Source organism: Excalfactoria chinensis, chromosome 3, assembly GCF_039878825.1.
Source record: "Excalfactoria chinensis isolate bCotChi1 chromosome 3, bCotChi1.hap2, whole genome shotgun sequence".
Classification (NCBI taxonomy): Eukaryota; Metazoa; Chordata; class Aves; order Galliformes; family Phasianidae; genus Excalfactoria; species Excalfactoria chinensis.
In genome coordinates, this window is record NC_092827.1 from 80,599,595 (window position 1) to 80,624,097 (window position 24,503).

General features: G+C 35.3%; 1 protein-coding gene across 5 annotated transcripts in view; it reads left to right on the forward strand.

Moving 5' to 3' along the window:
* SRBD1 (S1 RNA binding domain 1) overlaps nucleotides 1-23,638 on the forward strand; it is a 117,718-nt gene extending 94,080 nt beyond the window's left edge. For 4 of the 5 annotated variants that reach the window (XM_072332269.1, XM_072332267.1, XM_072332268.1 and 1 more), the window contains 5 exons: nucleotides 5,078-5,184; nucleotides 6,959-7,135; nucleotides 9,961-10,131; nucleotides 20,279-20,463; nucleotides 22,677-23,638. In XM_072332269.1, the coding sequence (XP_072188370.1) occupies nucleotides 5,078-5,184; nucleotides 6,959-7,135; nucleotides 9,961-10,131; nucleotides 20,279-20,463; nucleotides 22,677-22,966 (930 nt within the window). In that variant the 3' untranslated portion in view covers nucleotides 22,967-23,638. Of the gene's footprint in view, nucleotides 1-5,077; nucleotides 5,185-6,958; nucleotides 7,136-9,960; nucleotides 10,132-10,578; nucleotides 10,761-20,278; nucleotides 20,464-22,676 lie in introns of those variants that run through there. The other variant, XM_072332270.1, reaches the window with a different exon arrangement.
* The last annotated feature ends 865 nt before the right edge of the window (nucleotides 23,639-24,503 follow it).

Consider the following 24,503-nt stretch of genomic DNA (forward strand, 5'->3'; position numbering starts at 1 on the left):
AGTGTGTATTTTTGTTTTCTTTTTCAGTCTTGAATCTTAACAGACATTGTTTTTGTTTTATCATTTTCTTTGAAAACACAAATCTTTTTCTCTTGGGGTGTTTCAGTAATAGTAATGTACCATTAAAATAAACAGAATTCAGATTTTTTTAAAACAAGAAATGAATCAGAGTTAAGTACATAGGATAACAATATATCCTTTAACAATATAACATTTGGAGAAGTCGCTATCTTCAAAAGAAATTCTTTAAGTCAGGATCTTTTATCAAACATCAGAGGAATAAGCTTGTTTTCTTAAGAGTGTAACTGAAAGGGATTTTCCAGGGGATGCTAGAAATTAAAACCCCAGTCTGAATTTCCCAGTATATCCACCTGACAAGGGTGGTAAAGTTACACTTATAATTTTCTTCCAATTCTGCCCATGAAAACTACTCATTGTTAGACTAATTGTGTTAGTCCTGCTGTACTTAAGGGCTTGTCCTGAATGCATTTTGCTTCTAGCTTTCACAAGCATTTGAAGTGCAGCTGATTGTATATGAGCCACAGCACTTGCAGAGAATGTTTTTCCCTTCTCAAAATTTTAAGCAAAACACGTTTCTATGGATTGACTCTCTATAACATGATATAGCTCTGAACTTTGCTTAGCATGTGTTATCTCACCTAATTTCTCATTCAGTAAATGTCATTCAGGCTGCAAGGTTACACCTCTTTTTCAAGAAAGTATATATGTTTTTAAGGGCAATGTTGGCTAGTCTCACATGCCAATATTAAAATTCATGGGTACAGAAGTTAATGGTAGGTACCAACAAAATAATGTTTTATGAGCTGCTAGAAGTATTTCAAAACTCAGGGAGAAAAAAAAAAAAAAAAAAAAAAGCATTTACTCCTTTACTTCATTGAAGGCTGACTTGAATTCAAAGGACAAGTGAGGCATAATTTGATCAGAAATGTTGGCCACGTTACCTGGCCTCAGTCCATAACCCGATGCCTGTTGCACAGGATCATGAGCTCTTACCCTCCCTGCTACTTCATGGGCAGCAGCATTAGGTCATGTCTGTGCTGAGCCTGTGGGCTCTGGGGAATGACTGATTCCTTTCCAACTGGGCTGGAAGATGGCTGGCTCAACTCCTGGGTATTGTAAAATAATAATGAAGTGTGGATTGGTCTTGTTGATTTCTACTAATTTAATAAATATACAATATATGTATTTAAAAGTCACTGTGTTTTGCAATAGAATTTTAAATTGTTTCTTTCACACAAAACACAATCCTAATTTATTTCTTGAAAGTATGATTTTTATAGCAGCTTTGGAAAAGGTTGCTGAGTGCATTGGTTATATGCATTGTTCTAGTATTTGTTTGGGGTTTTTGTGTTGACAAAGGTAAAGAGCTTAAAGCTGCCACTTACAAAAAGCTGCAAGTTAGGGTTGTTCTAACCTAGCTCTACTACTATGGTATTTTGAGAGTTTGGTCAAGTAAAGTCAGGGTACATATCCACCATTTGTTCTCTTACAGACACAGCACACCTCCAGACTACATGCAAACAGTGGTTCTTTCCCTTCATACATTTGTGGTTATGATGACACATGTACTTTTATAGGGACTATTTATAGACCTCATTTTGAATACAACAAGTTTTTTAAAAATGGCTTTCAATTAGTGTTGTAGCATCATCTCAAGGTTTTTAGTTGTGTTAATTATTTCTAGTTAGTGCACGTAGCTCTTCAGAGTGAGCAAGACAGCAGTCCTTGCTGGGTAATTCCTTGGAAAACAAATACTAAAATACTGTTACAGTGTCTGATATTTCTAAGTTCAGATTACTTTCTATAGTTGAGAGGGTCGCAGTTTTTATTCAAAGCAAGTGAGAAGTGTGGTTTCTAGTAGTGTCTGAATAATATGATATCACCCCAGTGCATATAAATAGTATACAGAAGTATATAATGTCAAACCTCTGATACTGGAGAAGGCAAATAAATTTTCTGGAAGACAGAAAGATGCTTAAGCCTTTCTAAAGTCTAATCTGTTAGCAGTAGAAATTCTTTACAATGATATTGAGATCATAAAGTAATGCTTTTAACTACTTTTAGAAACTGAGCTCATAATGCAACCCTTTGCTTTGTATCAATGTAAAGATGGATGTAGAAATTTCTCCATCTCAGCAAAAAGAATCTGCAAAGGTCTTGGAAGGCAGATTTGCTGGCTGGAAAGTTTTCTGTCATTTGCAACTTGATTTCATTCTCTAGCTTGAATATATTTTACATCTGAGAGGTATTGGTAGCTTTGAGACATGTTTACTCAGACAGCTGCACCATCTTATGTTTATCTTGATCTTTCATACGTACCTTTCTGCTTTTTCCTCATCCATACCTTGATATGTGCATTCCAAGTGGTATTTCTGTTAGATGTTGGTAATAAAGAGCTTGTGCATGCCTTGCTTTGTTGTGCTTATTTGTTCCTTTGATAATTGTCTGTTTTTAATGTGTCTGTCGAGCACCAATACAGTTAAAAGAAGCAAATAATCTTTGAGAGACCTGAGAATTTCTTGTTAGGAGCAGGAGTTCTTGGTCAAAGAAATAAGTGTTGAATCAATTTTTTTTTGCCAAGTTGTTTGCATTCTGTTACTTGAATTTTACAGTAAATATTGTATCCAGTGTTTTAAATCATCAGATAAATGGCACTTTGACTTATGAAGCAGAGGAATCATGAGCACTGATCTTTATTCCATTAGCATAAGTATTTCAGGATTCTTTACTTTGTAGTACAGTTGTCTGATTTGCTTCCGAGTTCACTCTTAGCAGAACAGGACATAATGCTCTTGCTGAATCAAGTCTCATACAAAGAACTGCTTGGAAAGATTTGGCTGGGCCTGTATGTTTCCTTACCTTCTTTGCTGTACTCCAGTCTATTAAATATTGTGGAGATGATGATGAACGTTTGAGTGTTGATTTGCATAACTGTGTATTTCTCCTACTGAAAAACAATCATTTTAAGGAATGAGACTGAAAGCTATGGAAACAGCATTCTACCCAACCATTGTCGCAGACTTGTTACTTTTTATTCTAATTAATTTCTTAAGCATTTATATAATGTTTAAAAATTAAAAACAAGCAACAACAACAACAAAACTATATATATATAGTGACCAAGAATTGTGAATTTTTGAATCAGTTTCCAAGTGCCTTGGAGTGAGTCAGTATCCTTACTCAAAAGCAGAAGAATGTTTTAGTACTATGCATTTTTAGCTCTTTTTGCCTTCCTCCACCATAAAGAAAAAAGAAGTTAAATATATTTAGCTTACAAAATATTAAGTTTGTTTATTTGTGGAAAATCCAATTCAGTATTTGGCAGCTATACTTGTTAAAGAACAGAGAATTTGGGCATTTCTGAGCAATTTTGGTGTTTTATTCTCATACCCATCTATTAGTCTCTGTTTACATAAATACATCTGTGTGTGTGTGAGCTGGAATCTTCTAGTTCTAGTACATACTCAACTGATGACAAAAGGAAGGAATATATAGAACATAATTACTAAGAGAAGCTACATCTTCAGAAAGACAAAAATATAGAAATATTAAATGGTGGGTTTTTTTTGTTGGTTTTCTTGTGTGTTTGTCTTTATGTGTCTATTCAGAAAAAAAAGCTATGACTTACTAGTAATACATTAGTAAGCATAAATTGTTGCTTGGTCCACAAAACGTTCTATTAGGCTTTTTGTTTCTGAGGTTGAGACTGTGCAACTATGTGGATTTTTGCATGCAGACTATACAGAGAGGAGTAATACTGGTGAAATCTACACTCACATTTTAATGCAACTTTTTTCTCAATGTATGTCACAATAAAATGTCATAGTAGGTGATATCATAAAACACATTTGCATTACCTGAAACAAGGGACTAAGTGATACACTGGCATAAGTTTTAGGCTTGTTATAGATATTAGGCAATCACTCAATAGTGAACTACAAATATTAGTAAATAGAATTTGATGCTGTTGGCATGTTAAATTTAATTATGAAAACTTTAAAAGATCTGAATGGCTTTAGAAGATTAAACAAAGTAGTGGATGAAGTGTTTGGTGCTTTGGCTCAATTCCAGTCTGGTGTCCTAAATGAATGCATCACAAAACCACAACAGATCAACTCAGATTTACGTGAGTGACGTATAAGAGCCCTGAAGCTAAGCCAACATAGTGATTGAATTAGCTCCTGCATTCAGAGAGGCTTCTCCCTCCAGGTCAGACTTTTAAGCACTGATGGATATGTGTGGGGAACTAAAAGTTATAGGTTGAAGTATGCTTGTGCTGTGAAGGGAAAGAAATCTTAGAGCTTCAGAACTTTTATCTTTTATCTTTGACAAGTGTGATAGATTTTTATTTTTTTATTTTTTTGGAGGGGGGGAGCAAATGAGGAAACGTTATGAACAGTAATGGAAAAAGTAGAAGAATTTCCTCTAGTGCTGCTTCTGTCAAGGACCTGCCAATCTCCCTAGAAATCTGTTTAAAATCTGAAACACATCATTGCTGCAGGGTCGATATGTACCTAATGTATTATCCACACTTACACAATATTTAGTTTGTTCTTCTAGTGTCAGTACTGTAGTATTGATGCTAATAAAAATATATATGTGAGTGAAAAAGAACAGCATTTATGATCTTTTCTCCAAATACCTTATTTTGAAAACACTGCCTTATTATTAGTCAGTCAATGTGAAGGTATACATAAATGTCAGATTAAAGTAAGGACAGTGGATGAGCAGAAACATTCCTCCTTTAAATAAAGCATGATGTATTTAATGTAGTTTTGGTTTTTATGTATTTTGGAGAAATACTTATTAAATAAGAAAGAAAAGTTGATATGAAGAGTGACAAATTCTAGGGATTTTTATTATGACAGAAGTGTGGCGAGAAAAAACACCGAAGACAAAAACAAAAACATTCTACTGTTTGATTTGAACAGGTACCATCATGTAAGTTATTGATAAGTTCCAGCAAGGATTGCATTAATGTTACATAAGTAAGAACTTTAAACAATAGTTTGCTTCAGTATTTCAGTAACCTGATATCTCCATTTTTGTTTCTCAGCATGATGTATCACAGACCTTGCTCAAAGCAACTCTGGACAGTGTGGTTGAAGAGTGTGTCAGCTTTGTAGGAGTTGATATTAACATCTGCTCAGAAATACTATTAAGGTGAGTCAAACATTTTCCTATTCCAGTAATTACATGGCTCTGGATCACAGAGTCTCTGTTTAGTCTGCCATCTGACTTGAACTCAGCTGGAGCGAATGGGTCTTGTGTTAAACTTCCAATTACATGAAAATGACACAATAAGACAGTATTTCACTGTCCTTGGAGTTCAGCTTTTAAGGGTATGTGTGATTCTCCAGATAAAACTATACCTTGGAGGAAAACAGGTTAAAAAAATTTTGAACCAACACTGCAATTTAGAAAAACTTCATTATAACCAATGTGTATTTCTGCAGTAAGAAAGGATTTTTCAAATGTACTTTCTGTCCCTTCAAAGGTATTTTTGTATGTACTAAGCAAAAAAGGCTGGAAAAATCTAGTGGGCAAAGGAGAAGGGAAGGAATTTAAGAGGAAGTTTTTTACAAGTACATTCTTTTTTAATGTAATTTTTTTTTTTAAAGTAATTATTCCATATTTAGTTGGAAAAATATTCTGGATTTTATTTCTCTTGGTTAGAAATTAATTTCATTCTTTCTTGAATATCATACTTTCTTATCCATCAAGTGCACTTGTTGCTAGATGTTGCACTTAGAAAGGGTGACAACATTTCAGCACCTGCATGACTTCTAAATATCTTGCTTGAAAGACTTAAGATCATTAACTGTTTGACAGTGAAAATAAGCTGTATTTCCTAATGTTTCTATGAAATTTTGGGCGAAAATTCCATGCCTAATATTTTGTCTGTTGTTAAAGAGGTGTCTCAGTTTTTGTCAACATTGAATTTCTTTTTATACTTTTGCTTGAAAATGAGAATAGCAGATTTTTATTTTATTTTGTTTTTTTAATTTTTTTATTTTTTTTCATTCCCAATTTCAGCTATTTCTGCCAGACTTGTTTTTTCTAGAGTCAGTTTCATTCCACAAACAGGTTTCTTAAAGCAGTGACATCTGCTATTTGGAGGCATGTGGGTGACATTTACTTCTGAAGAAGTAGATGCCCAACACAGTGTTTTTATCTCTTTCTGTGATTGTTGTACTCTGGACATAATTTTGGGTGTATGTACATATAGAAAAGGTGCAACAAACTCACTGCTTCCTGAAGGAATTTGGCTTACTGCAGTTACGCTGTACAGGTATGTTCTTTGCCAGATCTAAGTTGCCCTCTGAACAGCTCATGAAGCCTGTTCCCAGCTGGTCTTATATTTCAAGAGCAGCTGAGAGAAAAGAAACAAGCTGTGTGGATCTGTGAAATTGTGTAAGGAAGGCAAGCTGCTCTCAGCCACCCTCCTTCTGGGTAGCAGACGCCAGTCCCTCATGTTGGGGCAAGGTGTTGCGGTATCACTGCAAGATAATAGCTGAGAGGGGGCTATTCTCACAGGAGTAATTCGTCTGTCCCGAACCCTCCTCCCACGTAGTTTCCTGAAGAGGGCAGCTGGGGGCAGGCCATAAGACATGACAAATCAAATTGGTATTACAGAAATAGCCCACAGATCATAAATTATGAGCCCTTGGCTTACTAGTTAGGCATGTGCAAAACCCTAATGCTGCATGAAGTTTTGTTGACTTGAGAGGATTCCTTCCACAGAATTCAGAGGAAGATCCTTTTTCAGACTGTTCCTTTGCTCTAGGATCTTCTTTACAATATTCATAGCTGTATTTTAATTTTTGTAGGTTTTTTAAACTGAATTTTTTACTGTAATCTGTGTACTTGTAATTTATAAGGCTTGTATTAATGACTATTCAGTGCTGAAAATGTATTTTGTAAACTTTACTCTCAGACATATTGCAGGACTGAATGCCACCAGGGCTAGAAATATTATTGAGTGGCGAGAGAAGAATGGACCATTTATAAATCGAGAACAACTCAAGGAAGTTAAAGGTTTGGGTCCCAAAACTTTCCAACAGTGTGCTGGCTTCATCAGATTCAATCAAGACTATATAAAGACTTTCTGCAGGTAATGATGATGTTAGCCATCATGACAAAATTTTACAAAATGCTATGGGAAGACCATAACATTGACCTTTCACCTTCAGTTTTGTATTTAGATTTGAAACTTAAGGAATACTAGGATTTTGGACTTTGAAAGAAATATCTTAACAAATTAAATTCTTTAAGTCGGTTGTAGTTCTCTAAGTTAGAGTCTTCATAAGAATACAAGCTTAATGGCAAATCCTTCAACTGAATCAACAGAAGAAATTTGACATGTGGCAGCGTCATTATCTATGAGGTATTAAAACCTTACAGGCCGGTGCTTCATATTAACTTAAGAGATTGTTAAATCCATTTCAGTGTGGTGAAGATTGATACTCTGCAGAACACATTGGTAGTAAACTAGAGTGGATTTGTGTAGAGTTTCAATTCCAGTGCCTGGAGAAGGAAAGTTAAATAAGCAGTCTGGGCTAAGATCTGCCTTTTATACTTCTGTATCTAGGAAGTGTGTTGTGACTGCTTGCTTTCTCAAATATGTAAGAAGCCCAATACTAACTTCAGTTTGTCAACACTGAGTCACCCTTCTCCTTTCCATCTCACTTCCCGTTTCTGTACTGAGCCATTTCTTCTTGCAACCATTCGTTCTGCTTTTCTTCTTCATCTGAAATGCTTCCTCTCTGTAACAGAAAATGCCCATTGTAGGAGCGTGTCTCTTCTCCTTCTCCCAGCCCTCCCATTTCTCTATCCAATATAAAGAACTAAGAAGGGATAGAGTTATAGCGCCATCATTACCCCTCTTGCTGCTCTCTCATCTCCAAAAAAATATTTTCCTGGGAAGCACATGTTATTTTTTTGCCAACACTGTGCTCAGAAGCAATACTGTATTCCCAGTAGCTGCTGGCCAAACTGAACATGCGTAACTTCCAAGCAGGAGGTAGGGTAGGCACATTAGGACTGGCATACTGCCCGTGTGGAAGGGATACAGATTGGTTGCCCATCTGGCAAGGAGGCACATGCTGCAGGCCAAATGGTGCACACTAATCATCAGAAGACCAAAGAAATTATTTTCGAGGCTGCATATGATCAGTAGGCCTTATGTTGTACAGATCTGTTCTAGTGAATGCAGCAGTACAGACAGAGGAAAAGAAGTTCAATGCCATGTTTTGTTTTGTTTTTCTGAACTTCCCTGATGAAATGTTTAACAGCACCATTTTATTTTTTTTTTTTCCTTTCTGGAGCACACTTCTGATATTAGTCAGATTCCATAAAACTTGAGAACACCGTATAACTTGAAAAATCTGCTATAGCTTCAGAGTTTGAAGCCAATATAAAGCTCTAAAAGCATTACCTCTACAACAGTTCATATGGGGCCAGGTGGCAAGATCAAAAGTTTCTGAAATGGACTTTGGGAAGATTTTATTTTTATCCTCTCTGGTCACATTGATGTCTATAGAGTGCTGTGTGAATTAGTTTTTGTACTTTGTACTTGCAAGCTAACAAATAGAACCACAGAATCCTTAGAGTTGGAAGGGACCTTTAAAGGTCATCTAACCCAACTCCCCTGCAATAAACAGGGACACCTACAGCTGGATCAGGTTGCTCAGAGCTCCTCCAGCCTGGCCTTCAGTGTTTCCAGGAGCAGGGCTTTCACTACCTCTCTGGGCAGCCTGTTCCAGTGCCTTACCACCCTCACTGTGAAAGATTTTTCCCTTGCATCCAAACTGAGTCTACCCCCCTTTAAGTTTGAAACCATTTCCTTTGTTCTGTCACCACAGACCCTGCTGAAGAGTCTGTCCCTTCTTTCTTGTTGCTTCCCTTTAGATACTAAAAGGCCACAGTATAGTTAATGGTTAAATAGTCATTATTTAAAATATTGATATCTATCATGTCTATGAAAGAAGCAGCTACACCTACATTTCTACCTGTGTTCCTTGTTGAGGTAGAGCCTGAAATGAGTGTTATTTGTAATAGGTCTTTTCTTTCCCCTGTTGGAGCATTGTACTTCACATATAGTCCTCGTGCTATTGTGGGCAATCTGTCCATGGGGCTCTCTGAGACTTTGGAGCCATTATTATCCTGCCAGTTAAAGAAAAACAGACCAACTCAATTACTGGCTGCATCTAACTGACTAGGAGTCAAGATTGTATTCACTGTTTTAAGGAAGGCTATGTTAGGACGCTTTTGCAAGACTAAAATGTAGTAGTTTTGTTGAGAAGGACTTTCAACAATCATCAAGCCTATCTTCTTTAGCATTTCGGTGCAAATCAAAAGTTAAAGCGTGTTACAGTGAGCATTATTCAGATACCTCTTGAACACCGACAGACTTGGGACAACTCTCCAGGAAGCCTTCTCCAGTGTTTGATCACCCTCACAGTAAACAAACATTTCCTAATGTCCAGTATGAGCCTGCTCTGGCACAACTTTGTGCCGTTCCCATCTTGCCATCAGTTCCCAGGAGCAGGGATTCCCTTCTACATTTTCAGAAATTTAAATGTAGAGAGTGAAGTAATGTTATTCAGGGATTTGCGATATTTAAACATTGCAACTTTGTTCTGCAATTTGCTTACTTAAGGACTGTGCAAATAGGATATTTTGTTATAAATCTTTCTAATTGTGTCCCTTTTAATTTAAATGACAATCTAAGAACTGACAGTTTATTGTGAAAGTATCCTTTATGCGGTTGATTATGTTGTTAAGATTCATCCACAACGACCATTTAGGGGTGTAATACTTTTAGATGAGAATGAGCATTGGATAAGAATCTGGTTACATTTTTAATGCTTAAGTACTGTGCTAAGATCTTGTTCAGTTAAAATGACATGCATTTTACTTTTTTTTACTTTATGACAGTAATAAGAAAACTCAGCTTGGAAGTCACGCACTTATCACTAAAGCAGGTACACGACTCACCAATGAGAAACAAGGCAAAAAGAAGAGCAAGCCAACACCAAGTGCCTCATACCAACCCAATCCTTTGGACCAAACTTGTATCCATCCAGAGTCTTACAGCATTGCAATGAGGTAAGCAGTGGAAAAGTATTTTGAATCATCTATTAAAAAAAAAAAAAAAAAAAAAACGTAATTACTGGTTGTTGTTTTTTCTGATAAAAACCTCCTCAGTATTTTGAGGCAGGTAAAAGATTTACATGGAAATTTTTAGTTGTTTACCTGTTCTTTTTGCTTTTAGTTTTCTCACTGTTTTTCAGTAAGGAAACTAGTGAATTTTCTAAGGTCTGCCATATGTTTCTCCCATTACTCTGAATTCATATCACCATTTTCTCCCTTACTGAGACTACTTTTCTCAATTTCCTTTTGTTTGGCAGTTTTTATTATGTCAAATATTAGCATTAGGACTTTTGATTCACAAAGTGTGGAATCCAATCTTTTTTGTTCCAACTGATTTTTGTCTTCACCCTTGCCCTCAAATCCTATGTAAACAATTTTTGAGGGATAAATCTTTTCATGTAGGAATACGTCCGGTTTTTTCCATGCATTTAAGTTTACCCAGCAATACCACTGACTTCATTAGGAAAAGAAGTTTCCCTTCAGCAAATGCATCTACAACTGAGTTTGACCTCTTCATTGCTGAATTTTATACAAATGCTGGAGAATGTTGTCTGGTGTCTTTGAATGCCCAGGTGGAAAGATATTCTACTGAATTTGATGAAACTTAAAGCATTTAGATGTTTCTGAGGCCATAATCTGGCCAACAGCGAAACAACGTGTGCGTCAAGTTTGTTAGTAAGATGTCTAATTTCAGAAAAGTCAGTGGATCATTTTAAAACACTGTAATATAGTGTACTAACTCATAACATGCTCTGAGCAAATTAGCAGAAAGCATCTAATTCATCTAGTGTTTCATTATTGTTTGTGCTTTATATATTATTTTGCTCAGGATCTTAAGTAAAAAAATAATTGTATTCTTAAAAAATAATCTCATTAAAACACTGCAAATTTACATTCAGTGGTAGTTTAATACTTCTGTATCATTAACAACTGCTTTTATTTCATGACTTGTGGTCAGCATGCGCCAAACAAACTTCCTTCTCCATGAATTTTGACCACAAAAATTTGTTTATGCATGATTGTTTGTGCACACAAATGCATGGGCATATATAAGCACGCCTCATTATTATGAAGCTCTACAATTAAATTCTGATGTTGCGAGATCTGATTAAGATGTCTATATTAAGTTTCCAAATACATGAATGTCATGGTGGTTTTAGCATGTGACCTTCAGCTAAAAGAAGAGAATGTTTTTTCTGTAGGTCACACAAAGTAATTAGGAACCCATGTGTGCCTCTCTTTAGGGAGGTACTGCAGCTGGCGAATGCTAGTATAAGATTTGATCTTTTCTATCATCAGTCCTGGTTGAAATTAGACTCAGCTTGTCCTCTTGAGAAAACATTATTTCCTACCATAAACCAGCACATATTTATTTTTGTAAGTGATTTGCGGTGAACAGGTTCTTTTTTTAAGGCATGCTGGAGATAATTTCATCAGCAGTTAAATGCTTTCAGGGTTCTCATGATATCTGAGAATATTACTCCTGGAGAAACTTCATTCTGCTACCTGTTTATAACAAAACAATCTCTAAGCCCCAAAGAGAGATGCTGAGTTTCTGAATTCATGAAGCTCAAGTTTCTTATCCTAAAAAAAAATTCTTTCAGGACCTTGCATTTCTAGAATACCTTCCCCACAGTGCATGCTTTGTTAGCTCTCTAGAAGAGGTAATTGCATATAAAATTTCCTTTACATAGGTGAACATTCTTTCCTTCAGCTGGGCACTTTTGTTTCTGTCCAATCCACGCCACATGCCCTTTTCCTTTGGCCGTGATTCTTGGGCCACTGTGAAACTGACCAGTGTTGTCCCTATTCTTCGTACAATGTATAGATAACTTTGATTTTTTTAACTTCCTCAGTCTTTCTTCATTTTTCTAATGCATCACCATTTGTTACTATTTCTCTGTCCTACGCATAGCTGAATAAATGAAACTTAAAATTTTTAAAAGACAAGATCCTGATATCAGGGATCCTACAGTTAGGATTTATAGTGTGAGAAACCTTAGTTGTCCCTACTTTAGATTTTTCAGAATGAATTTAATGTAGATAAATAAGCAAACAGTAATGCTGATTTTCCATATTGTATTTTGTTCAATTTAAATATCAAGTCATCAGGATTTGGTCTTTAGTTCATTTGGCTTTCCAACTCTCGTACAACAATATAATAAAAACAAACAAATGAACAAACAAACAAACAAAAAAGTTCAAAGTGTTACCAGCTTCACTTAATGGTAGATTGATGTGGAAAGACTTCTTCAGAGCAGAAAACTGTAGTCATTTAATGGTAGAATACAGTAAGGTTTTATCTACGTGCTATGCCATCACAGAAGCTAAATTAACACAGCTTAATTTATATCTGAAATAGTGAATAGTATTGCTTGTATGGGGTAGTTCACATATTCACATACAACTGAAATTCTGGAGACAGTTTTAGTAGGTGGTTGGAATTGCAGGCTTATGCGAGTGGGCTGACACCTATTGCACTGCCAACATTGCTTAGAGATACATTGGAGTTTCTTAGAATAAGCTCACAGTCAAACTTACTGGGCTTTGAGACCTGCAAAGCCATTAAGGAATTGTGACATGGCTAAAGACCAATGCTGTGTTTCATGTCATTTCTCTTTGTCCAATGCAGTTTCTTGAAAGTAGGATTCCAGCTGTGCCATTCTCTGCTCTTTGTTTCTCACCAAACACTTTGCCTTCCCAGACTGAATTTTCAGGTGAAATATTTAAATCCAAATGCGCAATGTAGGTATTTTACCATAAAGTTTCATTATACAAAAAAAAAGTCAACTGATTACAACACAAGTATAAAAATATAATAACATTTGTTAATGAAACACCTTAAGTAATAAGCATAGCATCTGTTCCTGTAATAGAATCAGTCTTTTCTGTTTCCTTTGGACTTTTTCTGTTATCTTACTTCTTACATTCAAATAAAAACGTCTCAGACTGTTTTCTGTGAATGTACTCTATGTTCAGTGTTATTTTTCTTTCAACTGAAAAATGTTTTCCTTGAAAGTTCATGAAATATGAAGGTGATAACCTGGCATAGTTTGATCCCCCAAAGTGATGTGGGGAAGGCAGGGGGGAAATATTTCTAATATTTTTATCTTGTAAATAGCCATTTGAAAACAAATAGCTGTGCAGCAAAATAGCAAAAAAACACACCAAGCAGTATAGTATAAAAAATGGACAATGATGACATAAGGTCTAAATATGAACCAGATATCATACTATCCTGCCCTCAGTTATCTAATATAACTTAGTAATGATTGTGTTTAAAATGACTTCTCAAAAAAAAACAACTCTGAAGGACTTTGTATGATGATAGTACTAAACTAACTATGGTTTAAAACCTAATTTAAATCTAATGTTCATGAAAATTATTGAGGCTGTTAGAAGTGGGTTCGTATCAGAACTCAATACAAATGTTTTTAAACAAAATACATTTCATTAGCTCTGTTTCTTTGCTGTTTTTAAAGTATCATTTTCTTTGTTGCTGTTTACCCAATTTGTCAGTCACCGTGTCATGCTCACAGGTGGATCTGTGCTAACAAAAGGAGATCTTTTTTTCTGATGAATATGATGGACAGATTTGATTCAAGGCATCAAAATAATATTTGTTACCACAGAAATCAAAATGGATGTAATTGATGTTGTGTAAATTAATCATAATGGCTTCCTTATGTAATGTCTGCCACATTTTGCCATGAGAAAGTCTTTAATCAAAATTGTATTGAATTAAAAGTTTTCATGGGAAATTGCATTTATTTTTAAGCGTAACAAGCTTATATTTTATATACTTAAAAGCTTATCTACTTATTAAAAGTAATTTTTATACAGTGCTTCTATTCAGATTACCCAGAGGCAATAGTCCACATTACGGATTTATGACACGCAAAATTATCAGTTTTTAAAACAATGTTTTTGAGGGGTAGAAGTTCACCAAAATTTGAAACTGCTAATTTTCTTTTTCAGAAGTATTTTGTAGTTAGAAAGGCAAAGCCATTAAAAAAAATAAAAATAAAAAATAAAAAAATAAAAAATAATTAAAAAAAATTGGTTATAAGAATTGCTCCCAAGTGGTGAATTTGAATTTGGATGCCAAGTTTTAGACTGGAGCCAGTTTTAATGGCTGAATTAGAAACCCCTGAAAAATAGAGTGGTTTTCTTTTTTTTTTTTTTATTATAGTGGAAACACTGATGTAATCTTTACTACAGTGGCAAAAATGGTGCTGGTATGATTGATTTACGGCATTTAGACAACTTAAATTCTGTACAATTTCTATAAAATAACTGGAAAACATCCTCCTGGTGATTTAACGCATTCTGCAGATGACCAAAACATTTTTGCTATGGTTTCCTCCACACTGTCAAAGCTTAAATGTGTCACGTGTAGTGATCAATGTTTATTATGAATCATAATTTCCTGAACGTTAAAGAAAAAAAAGTCTTTTAAAATACTTTGTAGGCAGCATATTTTCCTGCAAGGGAGAGCTGTTTTAAGTTTCTGAAAAGTTTATATGTGAAAAACAGTTTATAGAGGCAGAATCTACTACATACAATTAATGCAACGTGTAGAACATATCCAGTTTCTTGGTACAGACTGTAAAAGAACTGCTAGGAAAACTGAGGAAACATTTAGGAAGTCCCAAGAAGTTACAACCAGCTTATGCTTATAAACCAAAACGCTGGAAAGAAAGGGCAGTGTTATTCCTTTGTTGTATCAGTCTGCTGGGTGCAGTTGGTGCATATGACTGGATCTTACCATTTACTGGTTTTATATAAATGTCATAAAAATACTCTCTGCTAGGGGTTGGCAATCAGAACGTGTATTGGCATCTCAGATATCGAAGCATCTGGCAGACAGGTTGTATTCCAGTCAGTCTGACTTACAAATATTGGTAAAACATTTCTAACAGATCTAAGGTTGTGATTTAGGATAACACAGATGGGCGTCTTCCCTGGCTGTCCCTCATTTCTGGACATTGCCTGCTAGGAGACAGTACTGCTTGCTGTGGATGGTTCTGCCTCAAGAACTGGTTTTGGCAGACAGTAAGAACAGCCTCACTGTTTGTTTCTGTGTTGATAATATTTGTTGATATCCCCAAGAGAATTTCAGAATCCCAAAAATATTCAGCAAAGCACGTGTTCACATACTTATTCGTCACCAAAATAAACGTTTGGAGTTAAATGGTTTGCTGAAATGACCATTATGTTGATAATGATTTATATTTCGTTATTGCTCGCTATTAATGAGTTTTCAAAACCTTCTGCTTGTTTGTGCCACACTAGTACATGGGTGGATTCAGCAGATAATCAATTATGGTTTTTGTTCTGTTGAAAACTTGCACAAAGTAGCTGCACTTTCTAGCTTTGAAGCCAAGTACTGAAAGTTAAGAACGCAAAAAAGCAGTACTATTAATAGAAGAGACCAACAAAAGATAGGTCTTCCTTTTCAGCCCATTATACAATGGTATGCTTGTCTTTTGACAGCACTTCCAGATCCCTGCCAGCCTGGCTCACTTCTATCTTTCAGGAAAATAGAAATCAAGGATGTGATGGATCAGTTACTTGGTGCGGTGTTTGTGCAATGGAAACAGACTTACAGTAAAGCACTGTAAAAGTGAAGCGCGTTACTTCAAAATCATCAGAAGCATCTTTTGTCTGCTTCAATTAGAATGTATGCAGCTAGGCTATTTTATTTTTTTTTTTAAGAAAGAGAAACCTATGGTCAGTGAATTAAATCCTTTCAGTTATTTTTGATTCTATGATTTCCAGTAGGCAGTGTCTGAGCCTAAGTAACAACACTTGCAGACTGAGGGACATTAAGTCCAGTAGGAATTCATATTTGTCACTTTAGAACATCAGCTCATTTGAAAATCTATTAACTTAGTGTCTGGGTTTTTGAAGATGTTTTTGAAATATCTTCTCAGTAAATAAAAGGGCAGGAAAAAAGCTTTCAGTGCTGATTGCCATTATATGATTAAAGTGCACAAATAAAAAGAACTTTAATGGAATTATCTCATGTAACTGGTACTGATTTTTTTTTTATATTTTTTTTTTATTTTATTTTTTTTTTTTTTGTGGATATCTGATGGGATTTCACTGTTTTGTATCTCAGGTTACACTTCAGTTATGTGATATATTGGTGGTTATGAAAACAGTTAACAACAGTATGACTAACAGCACTGTTGTGCAAAGTGACCGTGCTGCAATCTAACGGTCTCTGAGTTTCTTCTCTGTTAGAACTTCATTGTTTCTTGATGCATCCTTTCAAAATATAGACCGAGCACTTCGTAATGCTCTGCGTGCACTCAGATCATATGTAAAGTTAATAAATTATGCATTTGAGGAAAAACACTGGTTAAATATCCTTATCTGACTAAACCATATGGAAAGTTCTAAATAGATTTGAAACCTTAACTTTGTGTCCAGCAACTATGTAATTGCAGAGTAACGCACAGATAGTGTTTGATTTATAATCCCCATCACCAGTTGAAATGTTGAGGACCTGCATGACTAGTGAGAACAAGAACAGTCCAACATCTGCATTATACAAATAATGCTTTTGTATTCCTAAGCGTTAGTAAAACATCAATGCCTGCATAATTTAAGTTTGCTACTGTCATGAATGTACGTTTTACTTAACAAAGCAGATGCTAATGCAAAGTTGTTTTGTTTTCAGAGTGATTATGTTGCATTACCATTAATTCATGTGTGCACTGTGACAAGATGTAATGGCATATCATGTTGCTTTAATGTAATGAATCCAGTACTCCCAGCTTCTTAAGTCCTGTTGCTGGAAATGATTACATAAAACAGAATGACTGTGACTAAAACCCTTGCAAAGCTTTAGAACTCCTGCATGTTCTGAGAAGCTTTTTTGTTTTGTTTTGCAAGTGGGAGTCCGAGGTGACTTAAAATTGTTCTGAAAACTTCCCTTAGTATATTACCATTTTACTCTTTTTAGACTTTATTTACATTCCACTGCAATTTGCATTATCTTTTAGAGCATTGCAAAGTCTATGCTATAATTTCCTGCAGATGTGTATGGTAAGTGAACATGATGTGCTTATTTGTTACATTTATGCTACTTTTCTTTCTTTATCTGGGTAAGATGGATGAAATTATGTATTAAATAAAAACCATCAGTGATTTAGCTGTGACCATTCTCTGCATGTCCTATAAGACTGCAAACAATTGCATTTTAAATTAACAGGATTGCAAAGGTTTCTACGTATCGTCTAAATCTGAAAACTCCAAAACTGAATCCTGAAAATAGTTAAATCCCATTCCGTTCTGAAAGACTTTCCTGGGAAACTTCTTTGACTTGATGCTCCTCAAAAGCAAGTTCACCATACACTTGCGCTCATATATAGTATAACTTGTAAGAATGACTTCACTTCTGAAAGAGCATCTTGTCTTTCACATTTCCATTTTTGTTAACTTTTCTTTAGGCTTTATCTTTCTGGTAGATAAACATAGCACTTGAACTGCTGCAGCATGTAATTTAGTTCACTTATGTAGCCAGGAAAACACTTAAAGGGCTTACATTTTTACACAGATCATTCATGTTCTTAGGGTTATGCAACTGGAACTGTCTTTTACAAATTGGGTGATATATGTTGGTTTTTGTTTTAAGATTGTAGTGAAATAGTTTACCACTACAGAGATCAAAATAAGGAAATTAAGGAAACCTCTTCTTTTCCACTGTAGCCATATTGCAGTCTGTCTTGTTGCTGACTATATATCCTCTTTTATTTTATTTTATTTTATTTTATTTTGACCTTAAATAACTTTCAAAGGAAGTTGCTGGGTTGCTTTTTTAAATAAGGAAAACTGTGTCTATAGCAATGACATTTATGGTTAGAAGTGATCAGCATAATGCACCAGTGTTCAGCCATAGACTTGTGCTTCATATTGATTTTTAGTCTGTGCCCTCAAGCTGTGTTTGAGTGAAAATGATACATTAAATATGTAATTAGATTCAGTACTTGGGAAAGATTTTATCTGTAATCCACACGAAATTACTTTTAATTGGAAATATTTTAGTACATAACTCTTCTTGCTAAAACTGACTAAGATGACAATATCCAAAATAAAATTGTGTTGCTTGTATTAGATATGGTTTGTGTGTGTGAGTATGTGTATGCATGGACATTGGTCAGCTATGCCTATTTATAGTTTATAATTCTGAAATATTTTCAAGCAAATGCTGAACTTGAGTGATAAAGGTGAGGGCAGTGGGACTTCTTTATGTCCTTAGAGCTGAGCATGTATTTAAGCTTCTTTTGTCTGGAGACAAGTGTTTATTCTGAGTAGTAACCATGTTAATAAGTTATTTAAATAACTATAATTAGTAACAAAGGGTCCAGAGACGCTATCCCTGCCCAGATGAGTAATCCTGTATATCAGATAAATACTTTCTAGGAGCTGGGAAAGAAGATGTAGGAGTGGAGGAGGCTGTCATGACTAGTAGATGAGGGATCAGACATCAGGGCTGTGTCCTGATTCGTGCTGGTTTCCTTTCCAGTAGGCTGCATATAATATAGTGCACGTTTATCCACACATTTGAAAGTTTTGTACAGAAATTGTTTTACACATTGGTGACTGTTCTGTGTGATTGTACTCAAAGTGAATCCCACCCTGTTACTCATTTACAGCACGAATTTGCTCATGTGAATCTCTAATGGTAAAAAAAAAAACGTTACATGGAGGTACTCATGCTGCGTGTCCATTCGAAGTGAGATAAAGCCAAGTACATGAATGTCAGCAAACTTGTTTATGGGAGCGCTGGCGAAAGCATATGTTATTTAGAAGGCTGAGTCATGAGGCTGGTTGGGTTTGTCATTCTACATCTGACACATCACTCACAGCTTGGACAGCTGCCGCCTGTCACTGGTGGCTGGAGTGGGTGGCATTGTCCATCTATCAATGGTAGCAGTCAGCAGCTCTGAGTAGCTTTGTGAAGAACGCCTTGCTTGGACCCACGTGTTTTTCCAGTGTTATTGTTTTCATGTTCTTAAGCAACTGACAAGATGTTTTCATAAAATTCTGATGTTTTTGTAAATAGTCCTTTATTGGAAAATTTGTGTGGTAGTACTGTTAGTGTACAAAAGAAAAATTAAAAATCTACTTAATATTAAACAATTTTACATCTGTTTTGATATTTTGTTTCCAAACCACTCATCCACTGAATTTCTTTTCTTCATGTGCAGCCACGTAAGTGATCCATAGAGACCATAAAAGCTAATGTGAAAAATTGTTTCTATCATTGTTAAGTACAAATGTATGCGTTTCCCCTAACACTACCTTACACTAAATAAAGTAAATACAGTAAATAGTATGGTTGCTCTTGAATTCAGTAAAGGTGTGGAGTCTTGATAGCCAATTTTAGACACCTGTCTTTCTATAGATAAAATTGGTGGGCACTTTGGAGTGAAGATTTGGTTTTTATGCTCAAAGACAAACCATGATTTACTGAAAAATCTGATATTGCATTAATTATGCTCCTTCAATTTCTGTTCTCTCAAAAATAAGTCTATCGTATTTCAGTGCATATAACATTTAATGAATTACTACCTAGAATCTTGTCACTTGAGTTACTTGGGTAAATAAATAAAAGTATGTTTTCCTGCCAAAAGCAATATCAGCCTCTGGTTCTGGATAAAATACAGCAAGCACTCTTAAAAAGCTAAAGTAGCAGGCTGAGTACCAGGAGGCTTGCTTTCTTTTGGAGACTGAATGCTTCCCACTTCTCCCAAGTGCAGGGCATACACCTACTGATCAACACTTCTTTTTCTCATTGTAGTTTTCACCTGTTATGATGTATGATAATAACAGGAAGAAGGGGTCTTGTCTAGCAATTTTTAAGAACATTCACGCAAAGTACAGAAAATGGGAAAAATTATTCTACCTGTCTCCTGTGGAGAATTCTTTATTTTAGCGACATTTTAGGTGTCTCTCTGTTTTTCTCTCAATATACAGTTTATTTATGTATGCAACAATTAACAAAAGATTAAAATGTTTGTGTTGTGTAAGTTCAGTTCCTACTGAAGGATGTTACGAATCTCTCTGCATTTCTGTTTGAATTTCACAGATTTTTATCCTTCATTGGAGGAAACACAAATGAAATAGGAAAATCAGATATGCAGCAAAAAGTAAATGCAGTAATTCAAAAGGAAGGACTGGAAGGGACAGCCAAAAGGCTAAACACAACTGTGCACACGTTGCAGCTCATTATTGATGGTCTGACTCAGCCTGAAGGCTTTGACATCCGAACGGGTAAGCTCTTGTTTTGAAGGCTGTAATCTCAGTTCAGTTTTTCATCTTACCAGTTTTAAATCAGCGTGTTTTCATCTTCTAAAGTCAGAGGTAGACTTTCATGAGTGGGTAACTCTCTTTTTTTTTTTTTTCTCAGATAGAGAAAAGGCTGTATCATAGTCAGATATTTATTTCCATATCAGTAAGTAAGGGGTGTGAATCCTGTCTTAGATCATGGCCTTTTGAGCCATAGGAAGAGGGAGTTTTATGGCTGTTAACAAATGAAATAGTTTCAGTATGTTGACTCAATACTGATTAAATCTCTGTTGGTTCTCCATCATGGGAAGAATGCTGCTGAAAAAGTAGTAATAGAGGTCTGTGGAGCAGGAGTGTAGATCTGTTTTTATTACACTATTTCTCAGAGACAAGCATAATTGGAGCACACAGCTCGTGACACAGCTTGGGTTAAAACTTTGTGACAGTGCTGAGGTGGTGGGGAAAGAAAGATGAAGTAGGCAGTGAAGTAAAATATCTGGAGATGCTGTTTAATGAAGCTTAGGATGATAAAAGATAGACAGCAAAGATACAGGTTTGTAATAACAAATAACAAATCTATGCTTAAAAAGGTAACATTTTTGTCTACTTTTTCTGTCTTCATGAATATCTTTTTGGCACGTTTTAGAAATATTTCCAACTAGTGGGCTTGAAAATAATTTCATGTTTCCATTCATTCTGGTGTTTTCACATCTAAATCTAAGTTGTGATAGGATGGAGTGTTAACATACAAAGAAATCTGTCAGTAAATAAATGAATTAGTTGGTGAAGAAATGAATCACACCTAACAGGGATCAGGCAGACTGAATTGTCTGTACTCTACCCCAATTGAAAAAAATAATAATTTTGATTTAACATTAAATTCCACTTGTGTTCCCAGGAGTATCCTGTTAAGTGTTGCTTGTTTTTCCTGGATGATGTTAGTACAAAGGAAAATTTCAAGAAGTTTGGGAGGAAGTAGAAAACACAGAACATTTTATGATATTCTTAACATCTTTTTCTTCTCAAAGTTTTACAAAGAATTTCTTGCAAGGAAATCTTTGTAATGTTGAAGTTGAACTAATTTGGTAACTGTGATAAATCTGCCAGGATAGGGAAAAAAAATCAATCAATAATAAGAGTTCCCATATTTCCTCTGATCCTTATGATCATTGTCCTGAGTAGCTGTCAAATTGTTGGAGCTTTTTTGTTTGTTTGAAGTGCTACTGCATGCAGAATGTGGAAAAATAATTGTTCAATTTTGGTAATTAGCTATGTTCATTCTTTGGAAACTTTCATGTCATTCATAGCCTGTCTATACCATGATAAAATTCTGTATTAAGTTGGGGTCTGATCCACAGCCTGCCAAAGTACATTTTAGCTACGCATTTGTTCAGATTATATTTGCCCTAAAAAAAATTAAATAGAGGAAAATATTTGGAATCAACATTTGATGAGGTACTGCATGGAAAATCTTAGTGCTGCTGTGAAAGGTAAAACAGCAGGAGGAAAAGATTGGAAGAGAAGATTTTAAGATGGCTCAGAGGGGTTTTTTGTAGGATCAGGTAAGTCAGTAATGACAATTTAATAAAATCTCTCTGTGCCTGTAACTGTAGAATGTAAACTTGATATATTAGGTTGTTACCCGCTTAAAATCACATGTGATTTTTAAATTATCACATTTGAGTCTGTGATGTCATGGTGCAGGTGAATAGCAAGCCTAAGAAGAATGCATTCTTTATTTTTCTGCGTAGTACGTGATGGAGACTGAGTATTCACCTTATTGTATCAAAATCTGTGATCTGAAATAGAATGATCTATGTAATTTATACAGCTCAAGTAAGAGTCACCTCAAGTCTTTTCTCACTAGCTCCAAGAACATTAAAGGAATGTTTCAATCAGTAGCTAATATACTGCATGCTTCTGAACCCCAAATGATAGTTTCATACCACTGAGTTCACTGTACTTATTATTCTATTTATCATAGCTCTTAAAGGTGACTAATAACATAGAAGAAGTCAGTTGTTTTTCTTCGTTTTAAAATCTGCATCCTTGTTTTTAAAAATGAAGCAGTATTTGGTGCCTTAGATCTACTTTGACATGATTTCTTAACTAGAGACTGTTAACTGGAAACAACCCATAGAAAGTAATACAAACTTTTTCTCCAGTGTCTTTTTTTTGTTTCTTCTTTCTTACAACAGATTTTGATAAACCTGACTTCAAGAGGAGCATTGTCTGCTTTGAAGACTTAAGTGTTGGTACTGTTCTGACTGGGAAAGTTGAAAATGCAACCCCATTTGGAGTTTTTGTTGATATTGGTGTGGGAAAAGCAGGTTTGATTCCAGTGCGAAACATAACAGAAGCTAAACTTTCTAAAGTGAAAAAGAGAAGAAGCCTTGGGTTAGGTCCTGGAGAAAGAGTGGAAGTTAAAGTGCTTAATGTCGATATTCCTCGATTAAGGATAACACTGGATCTTATTCGTGTTTTATGAGAGGGTGGTGGTGGTTTGTTTTTTTGTGTGTGTGTGGTTTTTTTTTTATGATTGAGTTTTCATTTTAAGTGTTAAAAGGGTTCTAGAGATTCAGACATTTAATGAGGATGTTGAAAGTGAAACAGTTTTTCCCCACTTCTTAAATCCTTTCTGTTAATAATTGCTAGAGCAGTTTATTGGATTATCTCCAAGAAAGCTGGCTATTTTGTCTGCAGAACAAGTGAAATTCCGGTGTGCTGTCAGACACATCTCTTACCTGTTCTGTCTGTGCAAGATTTGCTGTCTCAATTATTGGTCAGTACAGCACCAGCAGACATCTACTGCTCCCCTTCAAAAAAACAGTGATATCATTTCCCTGTGTTCTGGAGGAGACTCTGAAAGACGGTTACTTAGTTGTAGAAAAAAGTGATCTTATTAAGTTAGTCAGTGATGGCATTGATTCAGTAGTAGACTGAAGAAAAGAACATCTGCTAATATACTACTGATGGTTCAGAAATATTCCATTTAATTTGAGCAACATTGTTAGGAGGTCTGTTTTCCTCTCTTATAATTGCCTGTTCAGTTATTGTATTGACAAACACACTTGGATATACTTTGGGGTTTAAGAAACGTTGCTCAAAGATGTTATGTTGTACTATACATGTACAAAATAAAACATTTCTGGCCACCTCTTCTCAGTGTAATTGATCTAAAAGTGTTTCAACAGTCCTAGTACTTGTTCTTTCTGACATGTTACATTATTAACATTTCAATTTAAGAATGCAATTTGTGAGGATGCACTTGTCAAAATGTCTTCCCTTAGGTTTTGTCTTCCCATTAGTTGAACCTTCTGGGTTTTTTCAGTATAATCAATGGAAATAGAATATTTGTGAGACTTGAAAGAAATACAGGATCAGACTTGTCTGGAGAAAAAACAAAACAAAACAACAACAACAAAAAAAACCTACATAATAAAATCTCTTGAGTGATAGGAAGATTCTCTAGCTGTCAGAATCGTCATTAGTACAGAGTTTAGATATGAGTCCACAGTACATTAAGACAATCAGTCAAACTAGTCTTTAAGCTACTCTGTGCTCCATGTTGATTTTGTAGCAGATATCCTAAGGACTGGATTTAAGTAGTAGGGAGCCTATTTTAAGCAGTTCTTTCAGATGGAAAAAGGCTAAATGAGGTGAGAACATTTCCTGCGGGGCAAGTTTCTTTGGTAGTCAGACCTAAATTGCTCTTTCTTCACAAACAGGGTAGTTTCTTGCATCGTAGTTGATGTTCCAATTAGCAGGATCGTTTAAGGAAGTTAGCAGGGTCTATCTGTACTGCAGGTGAAGAAGGAATTGGTGCTTCCTGATCCCTCTTTAATGATGAACAAGAAGCAACCCCTGAAAACAAAAAAGGTGAAATTCGTTTTTTGATTATAATTCTTGAAGAAGCAAGAATGACTGGAAATTCTGTACAATTTACTTACAGATTGATCCAGTAAGATACAAAGAAAGACATTCTGAAGTAGTAGCAGAAAAACAGATACTCTCCACAATTTACA